Source organism: Bacillus rossius, chromosome 1, assembly GCF_032445375.1.
Source record: "Bacillus rossius redtenbacheri isolate Brsri chromosome 1, Brsri_v3, whole genome shotgun sequence".
Taxonomy (NCBI): Eukaryota; Metazoa; Arthropoda; class Insecta; order Phasmatodea; family Bacillidae; genus Bacillus; species Bacillus rossius.
Window position 1 is genome coordinate 50,264,607 of NC_086330.1, and position 24,047 is coordinate 50,288,653.

At 38.3% G+C, this 24,047-nt stretch overlaps 1 protein-coding gene across 5 annotated transcripts in view; it reads left to right on the forward strand.

Annotated features, from left to right (window-relative positions):
- The window catches only part of LOC134535821 (rhotekin-like), a 334,139-nt gene extending 310,990 nt beyond the window's left edge, over positions 1–23,149 (forward strand). For all 5 annotated transcript variants that reach the window (XM_063375148.1, XM_063375137.1, XM_063375128.1 and 2 more), the window contains 7 exons: positions 4,872–5,087; positions 8,356–8,535; positions 10,029–10,123; positions 12,346–12,575; positions 14,937–15,094; positions 21,030–21,142; positions 22,258–23,149. In XM_063375148.1, coding sequence (XP_063231218.1) covers positions 4,872–5,087; positions 8,356–8,535; positions 10,029–10,123; positions 12,346–12,575; positions 14,937–15,094; positions 21,030–21,142; positions 22,258–22,439 — 1,174 coding nt within the window. In that variant the 3' untranslated portion in view covers positions 22,440–23,149. The remainder of the gene's footprint in view (positions 1–4,871; positions 5,088–8,355; positions 8,536–10,028; positions 10,124–12,345; positions 12,576–14,936; positions 15,095–21,029; positions 21,143–22,257) is intronic.
- The last annotated feature ends 898 nt before the right edge of the window (positions 23,150–24,047 follow it).

Sequence of the window (24,047 nt, forward strand, 5' to 3'; positions counted from 1 at the left end):
TTCTTTATTATTTTTTTCACACCTCATACTCTCCGCGCCTCAAAAACTGGTGCTCTGGGCAAAAGCCTGGTTGGTCCGTTTGTAAATTGGGGCCAGTATGTGTCGAAAATTCCGATGGGAATAGGAGATGCGGCAAAGAAAGCCGTAAGGTCCGTGCGATGTGGATGATCGAACGACACAGATGAGGGGGCACCCTTTCGGCAATTCCGATGCTCCGAATGCAGTGTGTGTACTGCCTTAACTAAATAGATTCGTGCCATGTGTGCGCCTACCTTAAAGGCGGCAAATAGGCCTACGAGTTAACTGCGTTCGTAGCTAGTCAAAGTCTTGCGCGGCTGTCTTTGATGTATGGGCTGCAGCATTACCATTGCGAAGAAGAAAGGCCGGTGTCACACTGTGCGGTTGAACCGGAGAGGTTGACAGTTTCTACTCGGTGATTTCTTCTAGATCATTTGTTTACATGTTTAATTGTAGTAATTTCATGTAGCGCATTCTTGCGAGACCTGCATTGTGCACTCGAAAGAGTATTCGGCCAAGAAGCGCCGCGGAAGTTTAGCCGCAGCGGCAGAAATGCATAGTGTGCCACCGGCCTAATACATCTCACTTTCTTCTCACATACGATATATTTCATCCACCCTCATGTGCTTTGCGGCGACTACCTCCGATCACTAATGCGTGCGCTTCACAGTGATGCGTTTTGTGGCACATTGTCATAATAACCCCATTTTGTTACAAGTGGGGGATACAGGTCCGGACTAGTTTCATTTATGAATTAATAAATGCAATATTGTTTTTAAATAACAACAATTTAAATGTCTCCACAAATCAATCCCACTTTCATTCGTTCAATATTTACTCTGCCCTCTGGAGCTCAGCTCGACAATAGCTCTCTACGTTCGTCTCCTAAGCACACCCCATGCGATGCCCAATTTCTGCTATATCTCCTGTTATACCCATGATTATAAAAGTTGTTATAAAAGTTTTTTTAGCTCAAGAGAAGACATAATTTGTTACTTTATACACACGGTAAATAGAATACTAACAGAAAACCAGCCAATGCAGTTTCCCACTAAAGCTAGCGTATGGTGGTAGGATAAACATATTGCTGTCCATTGAACCACATACTAAAAAAAATAATAATGAAAATATCAGCGTTTTGTTTTTTTAAATTATGTAACCTGGTAAAAATTAATTAAATATAATCATCTACACTTCACTCGCAAAAAATATACAAAAATGTTGGTTTAGTATCAAAAAATAAATATACAGCAATTTTAAAATTAACTAGATTGAATTGAATTATCCTTGATATATTAGTTTCAAAGTTTAGTAATATAAAATTTTGCTTTATTGAAGTTTTTTTCACATATATTTGTAATATTAAATTACACATCCAACTAATTCACAGTACTAATTGTGCTAATTTCCTGCAATACATAGTTAAAATGTTACCGATGCACATATTTTGAATATGTTAATTGATTACTAAATGATTATACTACTTTTATAAATTGTAACAATTTTTGTTACCAAGTGAGACAACGAAACACGACGTAGTTTGAGATAGTAGTAGTTCCCATAATAAAATTAAATCTGAAATGAAGGAAAAGCATCTCGCATTTTCAATTAGGCTAACAGGAGTGAAGTTTCTATGAAGCACTCGTCAACCGTTATCACTCGCCAAGGGGTCACTCACCCTCTTCACTACACTCCCCAAGGATTCACCGGTATGGCCACCATCCTCGCACCCTCACGCCGCAAGTTGGCGTCGCCTCTGTGTACCTGCGAAATCCCTGGAAAGGTCTCGTAGTCCTCTGAAGTGTCGCGTCATCTAGCCGCGAGAAGAACGGCGTCCGAGATGCGTCACTTCACGCGACTGGGGGCTCTCAGAACGCGCAGATTGTTCCAAACGGTTCCAAACAGGTGGCGTAGATTCCGCTGGACAGAGGTGCGATTGTCAGGAAGCGCCGACTAATTGGAGGTCCTTGTGAGGAGAATAGAGCGCGCCACACGTGACCCGGGAGAAGACCCTCGCTGGCCGGCCTGCCGCGTCACACTGACCTGCCTCGCAACACTCCTGTATTGACGTCCGACATCAGCTCCTTCGCTCATCTCACTTCGTCGCCATTCACCTTGCGTGCGGACGCAGACGCACGAGGATTTCTTTGAATTTAGACCCGAAGCACACTTTTTCACATCTATCTCTTTTTGATGAAGTTCAGTATCTTGTCACGCCCTGGATGATTTTGTAATAAGGAAGAACAATTCATCACCCGATAAGGTGCAGTCCAGTCCTCTTGACCTTTAGCTCATTGAAACGACCTGCTTTATGTATAGGACAATAAATAAATCCACGAAGTATTCGTGGCCCCAGTTGTCATTAACCTAGGTTTTCGTTAACTTTTTTGTTTCTCGTGAATCCCTAGAATTTCCAGGTCTCGAAAGGTTTGTGTCGCACGTCCCTCTGACTGTTAGGTAGCTCCTGCGCTGTGACGGTCCTCTCCCGCCCAAACCCTTCAAAAATCTGAAAGGATGACAAAATAAAACCCACTTCAGTGCGCACCTGACCTGTAAAGTCGGTTCAGTTTTGTGTGTGTGTGTGTGTGTGTAACATCTTACCTCTCGGTATACGGCATTTGGTAGTAGTAATATCGCGAATGGAAAGGAAATTTGTAACCACGGTGCTGCCATCTGTGGCGGGTGGCGCGAACCAAAGTTCACAATACAAATGGAAACTGTATAGAATTAACTGTTTAATGGATTTTAACAAGATGGGCAATATTTTAATAAAATTTATTTTAGAAAATCAGGTCCAAAGCCGGAGATCAGGGGTTTTCCAAGTCGTTTTCGCTTTTATCGGATAGTTTTAAAATTTCGATCTGCTAATCAAATGAATCAATAGTCGACGTAACTGCTTCGCCAGTTAATTCTAGCGGCGGGTGCGAAAACTACGTGTGATTCGCGTGCAGATATGTAGTTGAAAACATAATTTGCTTATATTTATGACGCTGCATTATTTTAAAGAATTCTGCGTTAATTTTCTACCAAAATCTGGCCTGATCTGTTATTTTCAGGTAGTTCTTTCTAGTTAACTGAGAATATTTCTCAACGTTGGGTGCCTTCGCTACTAAAAAGGGAAAATTGATATAATTACGATCGCTATAACAATAAAATTTAATGACAGTTAAAAAATTGTATTTTTATTTTTAGTCGTGCGAGAAAAAAAAAACCTCGTCACTCCTATCCTGTGAATTTATTACGATAGCGCTCTTGCGTATTGTTTCGTCTCAAATTTTTAATAGATGTTTCCTAAATAATGCATAGCAGAAAAACGTGTGGAACCCCCCCCCCCCCTCCAAAAAAAAGTCGGACTATGGTAATAACATAGAGGAAAACGCCTTAACTAACAGTAATGACAGTAGAATGTTATAACCAGCTGGGCGTGTGATGCTGAGTCTTGAACATGGCGTTGTTTTCATTGGCCGCCCTAGCTCGGCGGGTCATGGCACGCGCGAGCCGCCTTGCGAAGAAGAAGAGGGGGGGGGGGGGGATGCAGATGTCTCATGTGTTTGCCATCGACAGCCGGGGCCGCTCCCCACGGTGCTGACGTCATCACCGGCTGGTCCTCCCCCCCTTCTCTTGTTCGCTTCTGCCAGTCGAGAGAACCTTGTGGCACAGCGGACAGTCTTCTTTGGGACACTACCACTACCTTTAAGGAAGAACATATTTTTTTGAAAACATAACCCGTGCTTGCATTGGTCCTGCCTCATTTGAAGTGCACGGTTTGGTAACATATTTTAAAATGGTCTAGATTTATTTTTAAGTGACAATTTTTTGCCAGGTACATTACTCACATGTTTGATCTCAAACAGATTTTGTTTTTGGTCGGTGGAAGGAGGAAATAAAATGTATAAGAAAATAGAGAATATTTGCACTGAAAAGGTTTCATCCTAAATGAAGGAGCAGTTTGGAAACTTTAACAACAATCAAGATGATGCAGATCAAAAAGAGTGCCGGTATGCAGTTTGACTTGTTTGTGAAGGCCAGAGTGCCGCGGAGAAGGGCGGTGGCATTTCGCACTCGCGAAGTGCAGCTGGGGTGGTTCACACACAGCCTCCAGCCTCCCACGCTGGACTGTGCCGGGAATAGCCCAGTGCGTATGTAGCCCTCCCACCCACGAGCCTGGCTGGCAGGTTGCTCTCCGGCCGAGGCATGAATGAACCCACCAGTTGATCAATGGAGGGGCATATCAGTGAGAGAGCAGGAACATGCAGCAGCACTCTGTTCAAGTGCGCGCATCGAGATTTTCCATCAGCAAATTGATCTGGACTCTTATGGCTGGCTGTCTCTTGGTTCGTGAATGCAGGGCGCCTTCCGCTGCTAGCCATACATTATCACACTAAGTAGTGTCGTGAATCCGGTTTGGTTAATCCTACGTAAGTTCTTATGTTATAAACTTAAGTCTACATATATTGCAGTATCAAAACTAAATAAGCTGCGGGGAAAAAAAATATTTATGAAAATAAAACATCGATTTTATAGTTTTATCCATCCAAAACTTGTGTTTTAAGGCAAGTTCTGTTTAATCCGGACAGGGTCTGGTCCCATCTTGTATGGATTAGAGGGACTTTACTATAAGTGAAAGTGCTGCTATGTGACTCATGCCTGTATCGTGGCATTCAACATAACATGGTATCTCTTTTTATGCAGTAACGAGTAACGACTAGTGATTTCTGGACCTTTGTCCATTGACATTTCTTCCTCCTGTACATGACCTGAATGTGTACACAAAGCTCAGGAGTGTATTTTATACACACCCTGAATTAAATGTAAGTATATTTTTTCTTGAATTCAGGCATTGTTGTTCTCAGATACGGCTGCAAGCCTTGCACGGCTCGGGTGTCGCTGTCCGACCTGAGAATGCCGCTGATGTGGCGAGACACGGACCACTTCAAGAACAAGGGCGATTACCGGCGGTTTGCGGTGTTCTGCCTGGCGCGCATCGGAACAGAAATATACGACACCACGCTTCTGTGCCCCGTCGACCGATCGCTCACCGACCTCACTTTCCCTGACGTTCTTCTCTTGTGAGTACCTTGTGGTTTTCCCATTACTTTCACCTGTATTTTGATGTGTTTGAAAGTATGTATTTTAATTTGTTTGAATTTATTGGGGAATGAACTATTACGGAAAAGTGGCCACATTAATTAGAGATGCATGCAAGGTTTTATTTATTCACATTAAAAGCTTAATCCATTATAATATCCATGAGGTGGGTCAGAACTTTATGTAACCTATTGGTGATATATGCAAGATACATTCTTGCTTGTTACTAGGCAAGGTCATTGAGAGAGAAACCAGGTGCCCGAAGGCCATCAATTGCGTCAGTCCTCCTCACTTTTATTTAATTACACTTAACACCACAATTCTAATCAATCTTAACCCACCAGTACACAAGTAAAGTAAAATTACATGATTGCACAGCCTGGGTCTTACAGACCCATCAGCAAAGTTTGTGAAAACCTTTTTTGTTTAAATTCTTTATTTTTTTTTTACTGCTTTACCATTAAAATACAATAAACACTAACCCATATTTAAAAAAAAATTGGTAAAAATTTTCTTTCTAAGGTTTTTGCAAAACACTCCCATAGTGTGCACAAGATTACACTAAAATACAAATGTGCAGTTAAAGTTCAATTCTAAGCTTTGTCGTGCCTTTACAAAAGAAATGATAGTCATATAAACATCCCACATAAGAATGCTTTGCGCTCTAAACATAGATATTTTTTTTCCACTTGCAACTTGAGTAGAATGTTTTCCTGTTCTTAGCAGTACACACATCATCCTATTTTATTTCTACAATTTACTTGCTCTTCATCTTCCAATCCGGAATTATTTCTTGCAGTACTGCTAATGTTCGAGCACATAGCTCTCTTATTATCACCTCTGTCTTTATATTTTTTTTCCATCTTTGGAAGAAAGCTCATTTATACATAACCATAATTCCTAAAAACTGCCATGTTTTGGTACAAATTAATTTAATTGTAAAGTGTGCATGAAACAGTTGCCAACCCACCAGCCAATACAATACACAGCAGTGCACAAACTATAACAGCTACTCCCCAGAGTAGAGGTGGGTTGGGACAGCAATTTTCGGTATCAGTCCCAACCTGATACTGATACAGTAATGTACCTAGGTACAAGTCTCTGATACTTCTGTATCAGACGGTCCCAGGAGGAAATAAAGCTCCGCGTACGCAGACCGTGCGACCGGAAGGAGAATCTGATACATTATTTATCACGCCTGGTAATTCTCTACCTCTGATACTCTCATGCCCGCCTGATAAAACCAGTATCAATCAGTTCAACATTCACTGCAGTTCGTCCTGGCCGTGTATCACCATGTTGCGGGCTGTCATGCTTTGTAGTTAGTATTTTTATAGTGAAATAAGGAATGGATAAGTGCACGAAAAAGACTTCATTTGTGTGGAATTTTTTCACGGAAAATAATGAGTTTGCTAATTGTAATTTGTGTAAACAAAAACTGAGTTATAAATCATCGACTAATCTGAAGAAACATTTGAAACGTAAACACTGATATAGTATGCTTACTAATGTACCTATCTGTTTTTTTATTTTTTTATTTTTGATAAAATCGTGAATTTTTAATGTATAAAAACACTAGTTACTAATTGTTATCGAAAAAAAAAGTCCATATGTTGATTACATCTGTTATTAGTGTCAACTGAGAATTTATTTGCATTTTCATAGCTGTTAGGTGCACAAATATAAATATTATATCTTGTATTAATGTACTTTTTAATATTAAAATTTCATTAGTTTTATTATTGAACGAGACGGTGCACGCACTGCGCAGTGCGCACTGAGTGTACTAAAGTAGTACAATAAACAAAACGACTTGTAACCAGGGCTGCCACTCTGATATTCATGAAAAACCTAGATAACCTAAAAAAAAACCCAGACACATGGGTAAAAAACCCAGATGCGTCTAAAATGCTATCGTTGAAAATGTTTGCGTACTAATTCAAAAATATAAACATAACTGGTTTTAATATAAAACAATTAATTACCTTACAAGACTGAAAACGGTTAAATACAACCAATACAAGAAAATTACACTGCAGCAAAATGGCTGTATAAGTAATTCTTGGACCAGCACATATCATAAAAAAAACCTACAAATATATACATGACAAAACAAACACCATCACTGCATACTTTAAACCGGTAAATGTTTTTATAAAACTGCATCATGTACGTTAGTCTTTATTCAGAGTCTGATTCTACAAGATTGGTTTGAAGGTTAATTGTTGCATTGGTTTTGTGTTCTGCAAGCCTCTTTGAAGAATGTGTCTAATTTAATATTCGACTTAGCTTCTTGAAAACTAGTTTTGTGTTTATATGTATTTTTGTGTGTGAAACACATAGACTTGTTTGCATTTATCAAACAGATATTGCAACAGATACAGTAGCTACTACCTTTATTATTGTTTTAGGTATAAAAATAATTAAAATTATAAAAAACCTAGAATTGTTGGAATTCATCATTTAAAAACCCAGAAACCCAAACACCATTGGAAAAACCCAGATCTGGGTGGAAAAACCCATGAGTGGCAGCCCTGCTTGTAACAATATCGCTTTGCGCCTCTCCTTCAAGGTTTCAACGCCTTCCCCTGCGCTTCCTCCCCTACATTCTTTCCCTTCTTTATCCCTTATTCGTCGTTCCTGCTCCCTCCCCTTTCACAAGCTCCGCCCAAGTGACAGTCATCTGCGATCGGGTACTGCGCTCATTGGCCGTGGTGTTGTTCCAGGTGAATTCTGAACTGATACTAAAGTCTCTGATACTTTTCAAGTGTACTCGTTTGCCGATCCTGATACAGGCGCGTATCAGTGACAAAGTATCAGGTTGATACTTTTCGACCCACCTCTACCCCAGAGATACTGTAGAGGTATAGGCAGGAAGGTAACAACGGAAAGCACAAGAAGACAACTTGTTGGCAAATCTGAAGTACGCGCGCTTGGGTCTCGCTGACTAGCCCGTGCACTGGCAGGTTAAAACTGTAAATGTTACTGTGGTCATAACTGTAAATATTATCTGTAAGTTTTGCAGTAAACCCAAGCAATAAAAAATTTTTGGAAACTCGATCAGGGCCCCAAAAATATTGCTTGCCCCCCCTCCTTATTCATTTCCCGTAGGGGTAAAATATGTATTGACATTTTAACATGTAATATTTTTGGAGATAAATACCCTAACAAGAATTTATTTATAATTGCTTTGTTCATCACTTTGTTTTGTATTTGGTATTAACTAACTAAATTGTGGCATTGTTGCAGCAACCAAATTCCGGCAGATTTTGAGTTTCGGCTTGAAGTGTACAGTCACATCCTGCAGGATGACTTGAGCATTGCAAGCACGCCACGAAAAATAAAAAAAACGATCCACAGTTCGATAAGTCGCACCGTTGGAAAGAAATTGGCCGCTTCTCTGCGGGATGAACTGAACTCTGGCAAGATGTATGTTTGTAGTTTACTAACTCTTAAAAAGGGAATGGTATGTTTCTTAAGTGTTAGGTATTAATTAAATTGAAATATTGTCAGGCTAACTTGGGGACTTTAATTATTATTTTTTATTAAAAAAAATGCTAATATTGTCAGCAATTGAAACAAAAACTGGTGTCAGTTTGTCAGTAGGTGTAATAGAAATGTTTATTTGGTGGAATGATCCTCGAAGCCTGACTTAAGTTTCGAAACAGTAAAATATTGTTTCACAACTTAGTTTTGTTGGAAATTTGTTGTTTCCTTTTACTGTTGTTGCTAAAATTAAAGCTGATCTGACAGAACAATAACACAGAAATGGTGGGCATTGGTGGCTCGATAAGGAAATAAAATAAAAAAGGACAAAGTAAAATAAACAAAACATTATAATGTGATCTATTAGTGTTACTTTGCAATATAATAATAATAATAATAATAATAATAATAATAATAATAATAAAATAATCAGCCCCAATGCGTTTTTTTAATTGAAATAAATTGAAAATGTTACATGGTATTCACATTGTGCAGTAAATTTAAATCAAGAAGCAGTTTAGTTTTCTTTCGTAAGTAGTAAATAAAGTACCATGATGTAAACATAATTATAAAATGTTAACACACATTCAAATGTAATTTCCTTGTATGTACTTATACTTTTCAACACTCCACAATACTTTTGTGTTTTTGAACACTTTCCTTTATATGCTTGCCCTTTCCAGCATCACATTTGTTTTGTTTGCAACGTGTTTCACTCCACGCTTACTCCTGCGAGTGAATGGCCACAGTGGTCAAATAGTCAGATCATTCATGTCCACTTTTTGCAAGTGGTAAATGTTGGGCACTGCCGTGAGCCTATATTTTCTCTTGAGTACTCCCATTTCCTACACCAATGTAGTCTGTCAATGCTACAATTGCACTTCATCACCTCTCATAGTCTCTAATGACCCCAGTGACAATTAACTAATTCATTCATTCATCTTGCAAAATGCAGTACAGTAATGAATTTCCAGATTTCAAGGAATAAACTAACAGGGTTCTCACATAGGGGGAAAATCAGGAAAATGGAAAATTCTGGGATTTTGAAAGGCTTCTTAAAAACCTGGAAAACACAGATAAATTGACAAAATCGTGGTTGCAAGACAGTAGTCATCAGCAATTTTAAATATGCCACTGTGTAGTATCTTATTGTCTTAATCAGATCATACACGTGTGTGTTTGTTTGTGTGTGCATGTATGTTTTTTTTTGTATTTTTTTCAGATTAGTGTTTTTAGTTCCACGAAAAAAAAAATTATAACTGTGTATTGGGAACAAAATAGATGGGATTAGGAAAATGGGGAAAAATCAAGGAGCTTGGCACAGGTTCCTCCTACTTGCAAGCCAGCACTGAGTCAGGACGTTATCCTACTTGCAAGTTAGCACCGAAACAGGGAGTGCTCATGCAGTGATGTTGTGTGCTGTCTGCTTGTTGCAGAGGACCCCATTTCGAGTTGATGGCGACGGCCAAGCTCACCCTGAGCGACGTCCACGATAGTGTGCACACCCATGACCTCAAAGTGGAAAGTGTTGGTAAGTGTACAGTGTGTTCGCAAACTGCCGGTGAAACTAATTAGGGCATGCAAGTACCATTAATGCTCACTTGAAGTAGGTGTTTGTGCATATTTTGGCTCGAACATAGCTACTTGTTTGTAACACATGTATTGTTATTGACTTATGTGCCTATACATACAGGACACCATATTTCTTCCATTTTGAATGGTTGGTGATGCCAACAGATGGTATTTAAACTTGACCTAACCTGCACTACATCATAAAACTGCATTTTTATTATGTCCTGTTGTTTTAGTGTATGTTTATTGAGATGGTAAATATTCCTAGTTGTAACAACATCCAGTTAAAATTTTAAGACATAAAAAAACTATGCCTCACTCTAATTTAATGATGTAGGTACACCAAAAGTCAGGATAAAATTTTTTTACGTATGTACTGAGTTGAAAATCTGGGGTTTTAATATATTGTGCTACAAAGTACAGAAAAGTATAAAAGGTAGCTAATCTCATGTGTTTTTTTTTTTTTTTTTTTTTCAGTTTCAAGTTACTTAGTTAATTATGTGATTTGTTTACCTCAGTACTTGGATGATTTTAAGGACCTTTCTTTGTCACTTAGAGGTTCTAAGTGCTGTATTCTTTTTTGTTTGTATCAAGTTTTGTTGTTCAGTGAGGAATCTATATTAATCTAACCTGAGAAATAACCCATATTACTCATCTTTATTTATTTATCCATTACTTTTAATACTAAAGCACATGCTGTTTAAAATTTTTTATATTATCATGAACTAGTAGTATCAGTATAGGGCATTAGTGCACTAAAATACAACCTTATCTTAAACAGTGTGTTTGTAAATCCAGGATGAGAGCCTTGTACTCATCATGAAGAAGGCTGAGTCAGCCTCATCTTGTCCAGGACATAAACCAATAAGGAACTGGTAGAATGTCAATAGCTGGTTTTGGCAAGTTTAATTCTCTGTGTTGTCTGTCATGTAGCACATTTTCCTCCATTTCAGTTCTTCAACTGAGACGACTCTCCTCCTGTTCATTATTTCATTTCTTTGGGCCAACATCCTCCATGTGGTTCTTCCATTTCATCTCGCAGGTGGACTTATTCCTTTCTTTTTGGTGCTTCTTTCGGCATTTTTTCTCTATGTGGTTTATTCACTTGTTCACATTAAAATTGGGCTTCACACGCTATATTGGTTTAGTGCATTTTAGAGTCATTATTTTTGTTCTAGTGCGTTTTCCTATGGCTGTGTCACTATATGAGAGCAGGGGCGTAGCCAAGGGGGGCTTAGCACCAAATTTTAATTAAATTTCTTATTCATCACTCAAACAAATTTCATATTAAAAATTAATAAAATTTTTACCATTAGAATATTTAAATTTAAGTACCGAAAACTGCTAAAATATCACTATTTTACACTTTAAAATCCAAATTTTCCCGGGGAAGGGCCCCGGACCTCCCACTTTAATACGGGGGGGGGGGGGGGCATGCTTATTAACACCCCCCCATACACAAATCCTGGCTACGCCACTGTATGAGAGTAAGTGTTACATATTGTTTTGTTGCAGTACATGCTGTATGTTACCTGCTATTTGTAGAGTGAAGCAAATAGTAATATAATATTTTTGTCCTTCATACTGCATTAGTCACAAACTACACGACTACAGGTTTATTTTCTGAGTTTCCACACATTATGGGTGATCTTTATAACTTAGCTTCTATAGCCTCGTGCACGCTTTGAAGTACCAAAGATAGTTTTTATGATCTAATAAAGTTTGATGTGTATTTATCTTTTTGTAGTCTCATTTCTTTGTGCTGCTACATGCATTATAAGAAAAAACTTCACAGATAGGGGAATAGGAAATTTACAGGGTGCACATACATTCGAAAGCATTGAAAATTGATCTTTTATTCGTTAACTCATTTACTCAGTGGAATTTAAGAATGAAATAATGGGTTTATGGTAGCTGAAATTTGATACGTAAATGGAAAAGTCTATTCAATTTATAACAATTATAATTGTATTAAATTGAATTACAAAAGAGAAACACTTTATTGTTTCCAGTGTAACGAAAAATGTGTCCAAGTGTGAGTAGTGGGGTGCACAATATTTCCTCTCCCCCTCTCCGTCACAGTGCCCCACTCCTGAGCTTGCGCTTTTCTTTACAGTTTGAGTGGCCGTGGCCCGGACTGCGACCCTGAAGGTGAGTCGGTGGTTGTGGTTGTGGTTGCAGAGCCGAAGAGCCACCAGCTGCCGCTGTTCGGGCACTTCTGCTGCCGCCTGGCCGCGCAGCCGGAGTGCGTGAGCGCCGAGAGCTGCTCGGGGGACATGTGGGTGCAGGAGGCGGGCCAGTGGACGGGGCCCATGTGGGCGCAGCTGCAGGCCTTCCGGCTGGACCTGTGGAGCGGCCGCGCCGACTGGGAGCAGGGCCGGGAGCCGCTCAGGACCGTCCCCGTCGACAGGGTGAGCCTGGACACGAATTAGATACAAAACATGGTAGCTGTTTACTTCATCATTACTATAGAGGTTTTCGTTTCAAGTCAAGTATAAAAGAATATTTTTTATGTAATATGTTTTCATTAGCACATGCACAGCATGTACAAAAATAAGATGGCATTGTTAATGCCTTACAGAAATCAATTTTTGGTAGTCTGTCATTATCATATCTTCGGAACGGTTTGAAAGGTGACAGTATATTTTTTTAGGACTTGACTAACTCTGGGGTTTATATCTAAAACTTTTTTTAAAATTTAAAATCAGTTGCATCAGTACTTTTCGAGAGACAGGCAACAAATTTGATTTGTTTTAGGTATTTAATTAATTTGCTAACAGAAAAAAAAAATTTAATGACAATATTTTAAAAATCACAGTCAATACTTTGATTTTAGTTTAGTTCTTTGTCTTGATAATTGACTCATCAGTGAATGTAAAAACAAACTGGTTCACTAGAAACTGTGCTCCTTAACTCACTTGTATGAGTCAGGCCTGCTACTGATAACAATACCAAAATGTTTTGAACAAGGTGTTCAGTGTACCCAAGTCTCTGTAGACTATGTAGAATCTTACACTGAAGTGTTTTGCCAACCCTGCTAAAAATGTTTTTTTTTTTGCAAAATATTTACTTTCTTGTCAGGGAAACATATTTAACTTCTCAAATACTGATATGAAGTTATGTTCAAATTGTCTATTATATTTTAATTTTTATTATAGTTTGATAACAATTTGATATCTCTTTCTTTTCTTTGTAGCTTAATAATAGATGTTAACTTTCATCATGTTTAAAGAATTGAATTTTGCAAGGAAAGTCATTGGCACTTCTGCCTTGTATCAAAGATATTTTTTTTAACATTAGCCGTGGTACCCATTATAGACGAGTAGTAATGTTATTTAAATGTTTATAGAAACTGTATGCATACACAATATACATAAATAAATTAATACTCGCTCCCACACACTCACCATTGTGACCGAGTCAACACTTGTTAATTTTTCTTTATAATTTTAATGGCTATTTCCTAAGAAACTGTACATTATTGTGGGTTGAAAAATACTGTATGCTTGAATTCAATATGTATATGAGCTTACTTTATTCCAAATTTCATCAGTTTTGGTTTGTAGTTAAAGGCATACATACCAAAATCTGAAATTTTTGCAAAAAAAAAGTAATATTTTTTAATTTAGTGTACTCAGAATTTTTTTACCATTTTTATTATCTTAATAGTTATGATTTTTATATTAAAATTAAACTCGCCCCCATTTCATCCCCATAGTGGTAGAGTTTTGGAGAATGACAAGATACACTACGTGAATCTTGGTGTGTGAGATTCTGCTCAGTTCCTAAATCTTCCCCTTTAGTAGATTTGATGAAATGATTTTATAAACCCAAAACTCCCCTTTTTCACCAAAACTTAGGGTAGTAATTTTGGAAAATGGCAGAGAGAAGTTTTCAGTTTGTAATGTGTTTATTACTCATACCAAAAATATAAACTTCAACTTGATTTGTGTCAATAGATTTTTTCTGTTAGTTTTATCCTCTTTTCATATCCTTAGATGTGATTAGTTATGAAATTGGGACAAGGAGTTAATGGTTATATTGTCTTCTACCTAGTTAATATAACCCTTCTTCACTACAGAAGGCTACACTCACACTGCTCATTATGCTTGAATGGGGCGAAATATTAATAGTGCTGTTACAGTGAGACTATGTGCCTATGTTGGCTATTAATTTTTTTTAAAATTAGATATGCTATGATCAGTGAGTGATTGCCAGGCTACTCTGCCCCTCGTGGATATGCCACTCGCCATTCTCGTGTGTCTGCCACTGCGCCTCTTCATGTGTATGCCTCTGTTCTTCCTCGTGGGTACCCAACTGCTTGTTCTCTTTGAGTGCACTGCTCCTCCACCATTTAAAAATATTTTGTCTTGAAATATGCAAAATGTATGTCCTTTCAATGGAAAGTTTGATTCATGGCGATCCAGTTTTTGTATAAGTATTTTTAGTATCAATATCATGTGGTCTCGTGAACAGAAATATATGTAAAAATGCAACAAGAGTTTTTATTTTTTGCCTTCAAAACATTTTGTATTTTTTAGAAAATGTCTTGGGGTAATCATGTTTCAGCTAGCCAGTCGTGTTAGATTCATGATTTCTTTATATTTGTAATTGAAGGTATGGTTAAATGTAAAACAATATTTGGAGCTTTCAGAGTGTGTGCTTTTCTGTATTAAGTATGCAGGAAAAAAGATAGCTAAACAAAAAAAAATACATTGTAACTTGTATGCTGATTTTGTGTTGACTGCTGAACTTGACTGCTTGTTGGCCAGAACACGCTGATCCAGCCGAGCAAGACCTCGACCAAGGAACTGCTGCTGCTGAACCGCTGCGACGGCAAAGAGGAGCTGTCTGTCCTGCGCACCAAGACTTCGGACGAGCTGCTGAGGTGGCTGAAACACCTCGTGCAGCACTCCAAGGACCATCTCAGGTACTTGGTGCAAGCATCAGCCACTATGCATGCTGACTTCACAGTCTGTTATAAATGCCCAGTCTGGCGGGACTATGATCACAGTTCCTAGCATTTGTGGTGGAGTGCTGCATTGCTGTATGGCTACTCCTTTGCCTCCTTCTTGCTTTATTTAAATTCTTTGGTGAGTGATGTAATTTTTTGTGGAGAAACTTGAAGTAAAAAATAAATTTAAAAGTTACGTTAAATATGTTTTATATACTTTGAGGGCGTACCGGTGTTAAGGTTTGAATACTGGTGGAAAATAATGGGCGCCACCACGTGAGTGGGCACGTGGACCCGACTTGAAACTCTAACTCAGGGCGTTACGTGGCCCGTGTGCGGCGAGATATTAGCCCTCCTGATTTTTAACGCAACACCTGTTCCTAACCAAGCCCGCTCTCAGCGTTGGGCACGCTTCTAATTACCGCAGTGGGCTCTTAGGGCGTCCCACACGCCGCTGACCAGGTTAAGGACCCTCGTACCCCCCCACCCCTCCCCCTCCCCCCCCCCCCCCCCGAACACAAAGACACGTGACCAATAAGTTGGTTTTTATTTACTCACGTTACACGCCCTTACACAGTCCTTCCTTGATACTGTTATAAAACGCCCGAGGCACGAATTGAATTAGGTGAGGAGGCAAACCACGCATGTGGTCGCCTCAAGCCGTTACTTAATACACAGATGACCGAAAACTCCGGAGAGTAAATGATTATTAATGAAGCAGTCTCTCCGATCGAGAGAGGCCCCGAGGATATAAAGAAAACGATTTGGATAAATTACTTAACAGAACTACTTCTCGGTGAAAGAACGGTGATGTCCTCGGGGTGTCTGCAGAGACGTCCGCTCTCGGCCGGCTGTAGAAGGAGATTGGGGGGAGACAAGGCAACATGGCGCCCTTCGCGCCGAACACAATTACCGTTAACATCTTAGCTATTGCGTGCCTCGGGTTATTATTAAAAATAACATGAACTCTTTATAAAAATTAGCACGTCACATCCATGACCAGACCGTCTGTAATTATTACTTATATGGTAGAAAACAGTTTAAATCAAGTTACATGCTAGTTCCTCTGTCGCCCGCTAGGGAGTGTCCTTGTCAGTGCTTGCACGCATTTTATTACTAAAACATCATAAATTAATTAAACAAAAGACACTCACATACATAGCCGTCGTGACACTATTTTGGGGCGAAAAGAAAAGGATTACAATAATTATTGCTACAAATTAGGGGTGCGGCGCACTGCAGCTAAGCGCCCTCTTGCTGTAGTTCGTGGCGCGCAGTTTGAATCTCACACGGCTACGTACGTCACGATACAAATGCCGGGTAGGAAAGGTGGTGGGAAAGGGAACGGAGGATGATCAGGCTCGTGGGGCGAAGCCCCAGCTGACGTCAACTTCTCAAGCTCATCATTTTGTTCTTCCCAGTGCAGTTCTGTACCTTCACTTCTATTTTCATGAATGGCTTTGGTCAGGATGGTAACTACACAGATTTAACATTACATGCGGATGAGTAAACAATTTTAAGTGATAAAGTAAATGACAAAGTTAGGACCCTAAATAGTTTTGAGAATTGGGGTATAAATTTATGGAGTCTCCACGCAGTTCTGATGTAGTAGTACAAATCCCACCCTGTAATAATCAAAACCTAAATCCTTAAATTGGCAGTGTTTCAAACATTTAATTGTGAACGTATAATTAAAATCTAATGTTGAAAATGCAGTGGAATGCTAATTAGTTATCACTGGTGGTGCTGTGCATTAAAACTAGGTACCTACTTAATAACTTTTTATTTGGATATTAGTTTGCATTCTTTGAATGCCTTTTGCAGTGGGGAAGGTTATTTCAGTATGTTTTTTTATCATACTATTCACCATTGTGCAATGCCATATGTCCAAAAAAACATACTACCTAAATCATTAGGGTGTCTTTAAACACGAGACTTTCCATTTTCAATTTTGTTAGGACAAAACACTTATATCACATAACTGATATTTGGTGACAAAACTTTTCAGTATGACAAGTGACACTGGTATGTATTCGGAACTTGATGTAGAATTAACATTAGCTGGATATTACCTCGTTAATTTTTGGATAAAGACCTCCAAAATGATTTATAACACAAAAATTCTAGTTTAATGTATACTTTAAATTATGCTTCTAGTAAATATACATTTTTTGTGAATGAGGTGGCATGTAATTACATATTAACTGTGCTTGCTGTTTTGGTATTCTTTAGTACTGTTAGCCTATTTCTAGAGGCAAGATTATATGGTGAATAGCAAAATAAGAACGAAATTCAAGTCAATACACCACCCAACACTGAACTGGAAGTAAATTCATTTTAATTACCTAATATTGTATATTAAAATATTAAACTCATTTAGGTTTTTATTTAAAATCCTAAAATATTATGCACTTAGAAAATAATATTTTGTTTCTATATTCAGTCTTTTCAAAGCTGATACACCTATCCCTCTCTTAGCACGACTAATTTGTTCCTAAAAATGATTGTGTTATTCGAAATCACATATTCTGAAGCATTAGTTTCCATAAATAGCACGGCTAATTTAATTAATGTGTTCCAAAATTGTCAAGGAAAATATACTTTATGTAATATAAATGCGTAGAATAACACTCAACGATAAATATGTCACACCATTAATCTTTATATGCCTCCTATCACAATTTGTATGACAAATATGACACCACGTAACGGGTATGTACTTTATTGTCAGTCGGCTGGCTGACTTGCCCGCCCGGGCGTGACCTTCAACCCACGTTGCGTATCTTTCCAAAATATCCTTTACTGACAGTGAAACTGATATTACTGTCCACATAGATGCATTTTAATTTTTCAAAAAATTAAAGTGCTTACCGTGTTTTATGGCATAATCGTCGCACAATTTATAATAAGATAAAGTTTCGAAAGTAGGGGTGCAAATTTTATGCGGGAAAAAAATTGTTAGGTAAAGTTATTTATTGTTTTTAAAAACATAACCCATTTATGGAAAGTACGTTTATTTAAAAAGTAGAGTATAAAAAAGCACGCCGCCGAACAATTTAAATTAATAAGTCATGCAACAAAAACCTTTCTTCAATTTTAAATAGAAAAACAAAATCTGTGACCCAAATGCGAGCCTGAACTAACGCATAACTATCGTCGTAGTACACACCACCAATTAGTGTAGGCTATCAAATGTAGTAAACTCGGCACAAGACAGAGAGCGCGCGTTGCATGCAAACGGCGAGATATCAATATCAATATTGACTACGTGTGTGCGCTCTATACGGGAAGCAACATAGCCAAACATGAATGATGCCAACTAGCGTTGGCTACATTTTTATAAACGGTACACCGTGGAGACACAGACTAACAGATAAAGGTTATAACTTTTAAAAAGTCTTTAAAAGAAAATTGTGCGCACAGTTGACTTGTTTAAAACTAAAGTGCGACCAACATAAGCGTGGCCTTCATGTCAATCTGCAAGCCATAATACTTCTAGTTCAAATACTTGAACATGATGCATTATGAGTGATCAAGCACGTACAGTTACCGGACGCTGAATGGGCAGACGTTGCTTTTGTTTGTGTAAATACCTTGCCACTGGCTGGACTGAGTTCACGGCCCGGTCTGTGGCCAGGCGACAACGGTGCGGCACGGCGGCATACGCGCGGACGTAAAAAAATTTGGTCCTCTACACACTATAGCCGCAATTTAACTTGCCATAGCTTATGTTTGTACAGCAGCCGATAGCCGATAGCCGATAGCGTAGTCAGACCTGCACGCGCATCTTTCCCCCTTGTTTGGCTAACTGAATCCCATGGCACATCTGTTGTTTACAAAAGTTGATACAGACTTCATGGCTTCGTGTCCGGCTTTTTTTTTTTGCCTGTGGAGATTTTGCGCTAAATGAATCCGTGCAATTTGAAGATGTGCTAAGTGAGGGACAGGTGTACCCACAGACATGGCTAAAGGCCTACAGAGAAACTTTAACAAGGAAAGTTTATAAGAAGTATTTATGATTTGGGGCTTTTAACATTGCATATAGATGTTTTGATTCATATAATTAGTATTATAATAATAATATTGTGACACACTAAAATTTAAACTTGAAAATATTTTGGCACCCAAAATAAACTTGGCTCCACAAAAACACTCAAATTACATTTTCTCCATAGCTTTAGTCATTGCAATAACATAATTTCTTGTTTCAGTATATAAATAATTTTATATATTAATACATGGTATTTAAAAATTATAAAACAATAAAACTTTTTAAAATATATGAAACCATAAAATATTGGCTCTTAACACTGCATTTAATAAAAAAATTTGGCTGTACTTTTTATTTTTATGTTTATAACATTTTTCGTGAACTAAGAAGCATTTCAGAAGAATACTGAATGTTATTAGTTTTTTTTTTTTTAATTTTTATGATTTACTCTCATCTATATATGAAATATTGTTTTATGTATACATTTAAGTATCCTCCCATTAATTTCTTGAAGCAGTTGGGCAACACAATTTTGCTTGATATGTACTTATTACTAGAGCTGGGCCGATCACCTATTTATTTTGCTGATCATGCCGATGCCAATCATCTGCTGCCGATCTTGCCGATCTTCTGAGCCGATTAGAGCCTTTCAAGTACCTTTGATTACACGTTGCTTGTGACGGATCACTATAAATAAACGGTGAAGTATTCCCAGACAAAACTACTTTTCTTTGACATGATTACTTATAAATCACCACACACATGCACACACACTTAACTGCGTTAAAATGTAATAAGGACAAACCAAATCTTCACCTAATCACAACTCCGTCTTTCTGTGATCCGTGTGTGCCGGTAGACGTCAGCGAAGATAATTTAAATGCCCTTCCTTCCCCCCAGTGCCACCAACAAACTTTCAATAATTCCCGATTGTAAGTTAATTTGTGAATACGAAATACCACTAAATGGGGAACAAAACTCATCAACCAGGTTTTTATACAAAAGAAAAAAAAGCTCTATTTCCCGCTAAACAGGATAAGAATATTAATTTCGCTAAACAAAACTTTAATAGGCCATATTTAGCGAGAAAAAACTAAATAAATGAATTCCCGAAGAGGTAGTTGTTTACTAACCACGAGACTATTAGCGCCATTAATCCGTATGAATTCCGTCGCGCGACGCGCATCACTCTAATCTCTGGCGTCACATAACCAACCTAAACAACAGTCCCTATTCGCCATTGCGGTAATATTAACCGTAAATGGTAAACAAATACATAGTTTTCGGTTCGTAAATGATAAGAAATAACTTTGCAAATAGTATAATGGAAAATTATTTTACCGAAAGTACCGTAAATATACGTGGAAATTGATAATGTATGTAACTGTTCAATGTTTATAAAACTTAAGCTATTTGTTTACTTTATTGTTTTTTTTTCATGTGTGGTTAGTTTTAAATTATACAATCCTATTATTTTTCGATGAATAATTGAATTTTCTACCTAAAAAGTACCGTAAACAAACATGGAAAGTTGTTAGGTATGGTATAGGTAATTATTCAATGTTATAAGTTTGCAGTAGGAGACCAATGATCGACTCAAATAATCGGCTACGTTTTGCCGATCATTATGATCAGCAAAATTAACCAAATCGGCCGATTATTACAATCGGGGATCGGGATCGGCATCGGCCCAGCTCTACATTACACAAGTTTTAATTTCTAATGACATAGACAAAATCCGCTTTGTAATGACGAAAATTGCAAGAGTTTTCCTAACCTGGTGTTGTTCACTGGAAGAGTAGAATTTAAAGTGTTTTCCTAACTTGATGTTGTTCACTGGAAGAGTAGAATTTAAAGTGTTTTCCTAATCTGGTTTTTTTCACGGGATGAGTAATTTGACAAATTTTTTTGTGCATGAAGGTGGCGGCATGCAGCTGAGAAGATAATGGACATCCAGACTCCGGGGTCCACAAGGCATTCCTTCACTCGTGGACTGCGACAAGGTTCTCTGTACGACGAGACTCCCCTGATCGGTGAGACGCGCAGTTTGCTGTCTCCAAGAACCATAAACAAAATGATCACCTACATGTTGTATTCACATTCACACCTTGGTACAGGGGTGGCTGACTAGTACAGCAAGGGCCAGTCCCAAGAATTTCAAATTCAGACGGCAGTGATGGATAAAAAAAATTTTTTTGGATGGTATAAAAAAAATTTAAATTGAACACTTATGTTTAAAAAAAATTACTGTACATTAATGTTGACACTAACACACTGACATATGGGCCCAGAGCAGTAGCCATAGGCACATGGCTTGTCACACAGTAACATGTCTTCACTGACATTTCCGGTTTGTGCCTGAGGATGGGAACAGATAAGTTTAAGGGGCCAGCCTAATCATGGTTGTATCTGTGTTGGTGAGGCGGGAGGGTAAGTGTGACACTAGCTGGTGTTTCCTCTACGGTCACTCTGAGCTGGCATGCGGTCTTTTCGTCGTGCATAGGACAACAATGGAATATGAGTGGTGACAGTAACATTATATGGTAGAGGAATGAAGATAAAGGTGTAGTGCAAGGCCCTTGAGTGCTTTCAAGAATCTGTAGTGGGAGTTTCATGTCCAAAAATTATTTTGAAAAAACACTTTTTTTAGTTCTTTTCACTCTCCTAAATATTCAGTTTAAAACAAAATAAGGAAATGGAACTACCCATCTGGCCTCTTAAATCGCATGAATATATTTCGGTGGATGTGGAAAAAATATTAATCTTGTCTGTTTAAGGACTATGTGACATAGTAGATTCGGGGCTTTTTGAGAAGATTTTTTTATAAAGACACAATAAAAAACCAATTACAATAAACAGCTTAGCAAAATAAAAATAATTTTTGATTACGATCTAAATTATTATTACTATCTGACAAGTACGAATATTTTGCATGGATCAACGTTAAACAGAGTTTGTTAATAGATGGGGCCTCCTACATGTTACTTGAATACACTTCCATTAGGAATACCATCGAACAGATGGTATCTGTTGATTTTAATATCGCACTGATGGTTAAAGAACTGAAAAATTTGCAACTGCAATAAACTTAATGAAAGTTCAGTTTACAATTGGTATAAAAAACCTGAATGTTGGTTTTTCGTTCCAGAGTCTGTCTCGTCGGACTACCACCGGCCGACGGTCCAGGAGATCTTCAGCATAACGCCTTCGACGAGCCTGAGCTCGTGTGCATCGTCCTCCTCCTCCCCGACATTCCGCGAGCGTGCGTACAGCTCGGGCGGCAGCAAGACCAGGCCCAGCGCGTGGCCCCTGTCCCGCAATCACGAGTGAAGGAGCGGCTTGCGTCGCCCAGCCAGGAGCTGCGTGTGCGCTCCACAAGACACTTCCCGGTAGTGTCTTTTCCATGTTTGTGTACGGACTTTAACCACTCCGCTTTCAGAAGTGGTGTTTGAGGCTACAATCTTGCTGCAGTCTGTGTTAGGGAGACTGTAATGTGTTGTTTTTTATTTTATTTTTAAAGTCAATGTTCTGACAAGACTATTTATTTATTCCAAAGAAATTCGAGTGCAACACGATCTAACAAGGCTGTATAACAGTTTATAGTTTTTTTCAGTTTTCAAAATGTATTTCGTATGTAGGGCAAGATGGTGGTTAAGAAAAGTGTTTACCTTCCGTGCTGTCTGTATAGTTTGTGAATTAGGATATAGTTTGTGAATTAAAAAGCCAGTATTGATTAGTGTCAATGTAAACTTCTTATTTGTTGACGGTGTAAGTGAATTTGTTTATTGTGCATATTGCACACTGTTCATTTTTTAAACAAAAAATTTGCAGAATTTTAGTTGAACAATTTTAAGAAATGTTTGTAAAAAAATTTCTTTATCTGTGGAGGTTTTCAAACCTATCATTGTTTTGTTGCTACCAGTGTTTCAACATACTGTGGTCACTAAAATTAATTTTATAAAGTAAATATTTTCCAACTGACTTGTTTGTACAAGATGACATAATAAAAGATGACAAATTAATGTCAAAACCCACTACTATACTTGTCTTTTATTTACAAAAAATAAACCATACCATTACATTTATTTATCAAATGCAACATATCAGCTTGGCTAGAGACTATATAATCCTGTAACAGTACAAAATTGTTAGATACACCACTGTAGGAGAGAAAAAATTCAATTAGTTCGTTCATTTCGACATTGTCCCGGGCTGCACCCTTCTGAGCCCGATGTGCCACCACCTCTCTCCTTACACGCTGCGAGCCCCCTCCTTCCACCACCACCCTCTACGACCGCCCGCCGAAGTGTGTGTGTGTGTGTGTGTGTACGTGCGTACATGTGTCGGCCCGCGCCCGCCAATGTAACGTCATTTCTCCGCTCCCGAGAGTTGCCGAGCGGGGACGAACAGTGAGTGAGTTGCGAGCGCTGTGAGAAGGAGCTTCATGCACCTGTCATCGTTTTTCTGATGTTTTTCAGTGCTACAGGGGGAAACGGGCCCCGCCACACATGGGCAACGTCACGGCCCTGAGAACAGAGTAGCCGGGTCCACATGCCCATTATACATGTGGTGGCACCCTAAACTTCGACAAACACTTCAACCCCCATTGCAGTAGCAAATTGGATTTATGATAAAAGGAAAATAAATAAAAACGAATCCCTAAAATTTTTAAATTTATTATTTGTTATAAAAACCAGATCTGATCTGAGAGTTGAACTTGAGCCGAGTCAAGCTGAAGCTACTCGGAAGTAGAGCTCATTGTACTGACTGTATTTTTCTCAAAACTGGTTTAGTACATACTTGACATGTTGACCAGCATAAAATTACATACCACTATTTTTGCAAATGATTTGAACATAGTTTTTTCATCCCTTGCACTAATACCAGTTCATATAAATGTTTTTTGGACATATGTTTAAGGTAATATTAAGAGAGTTA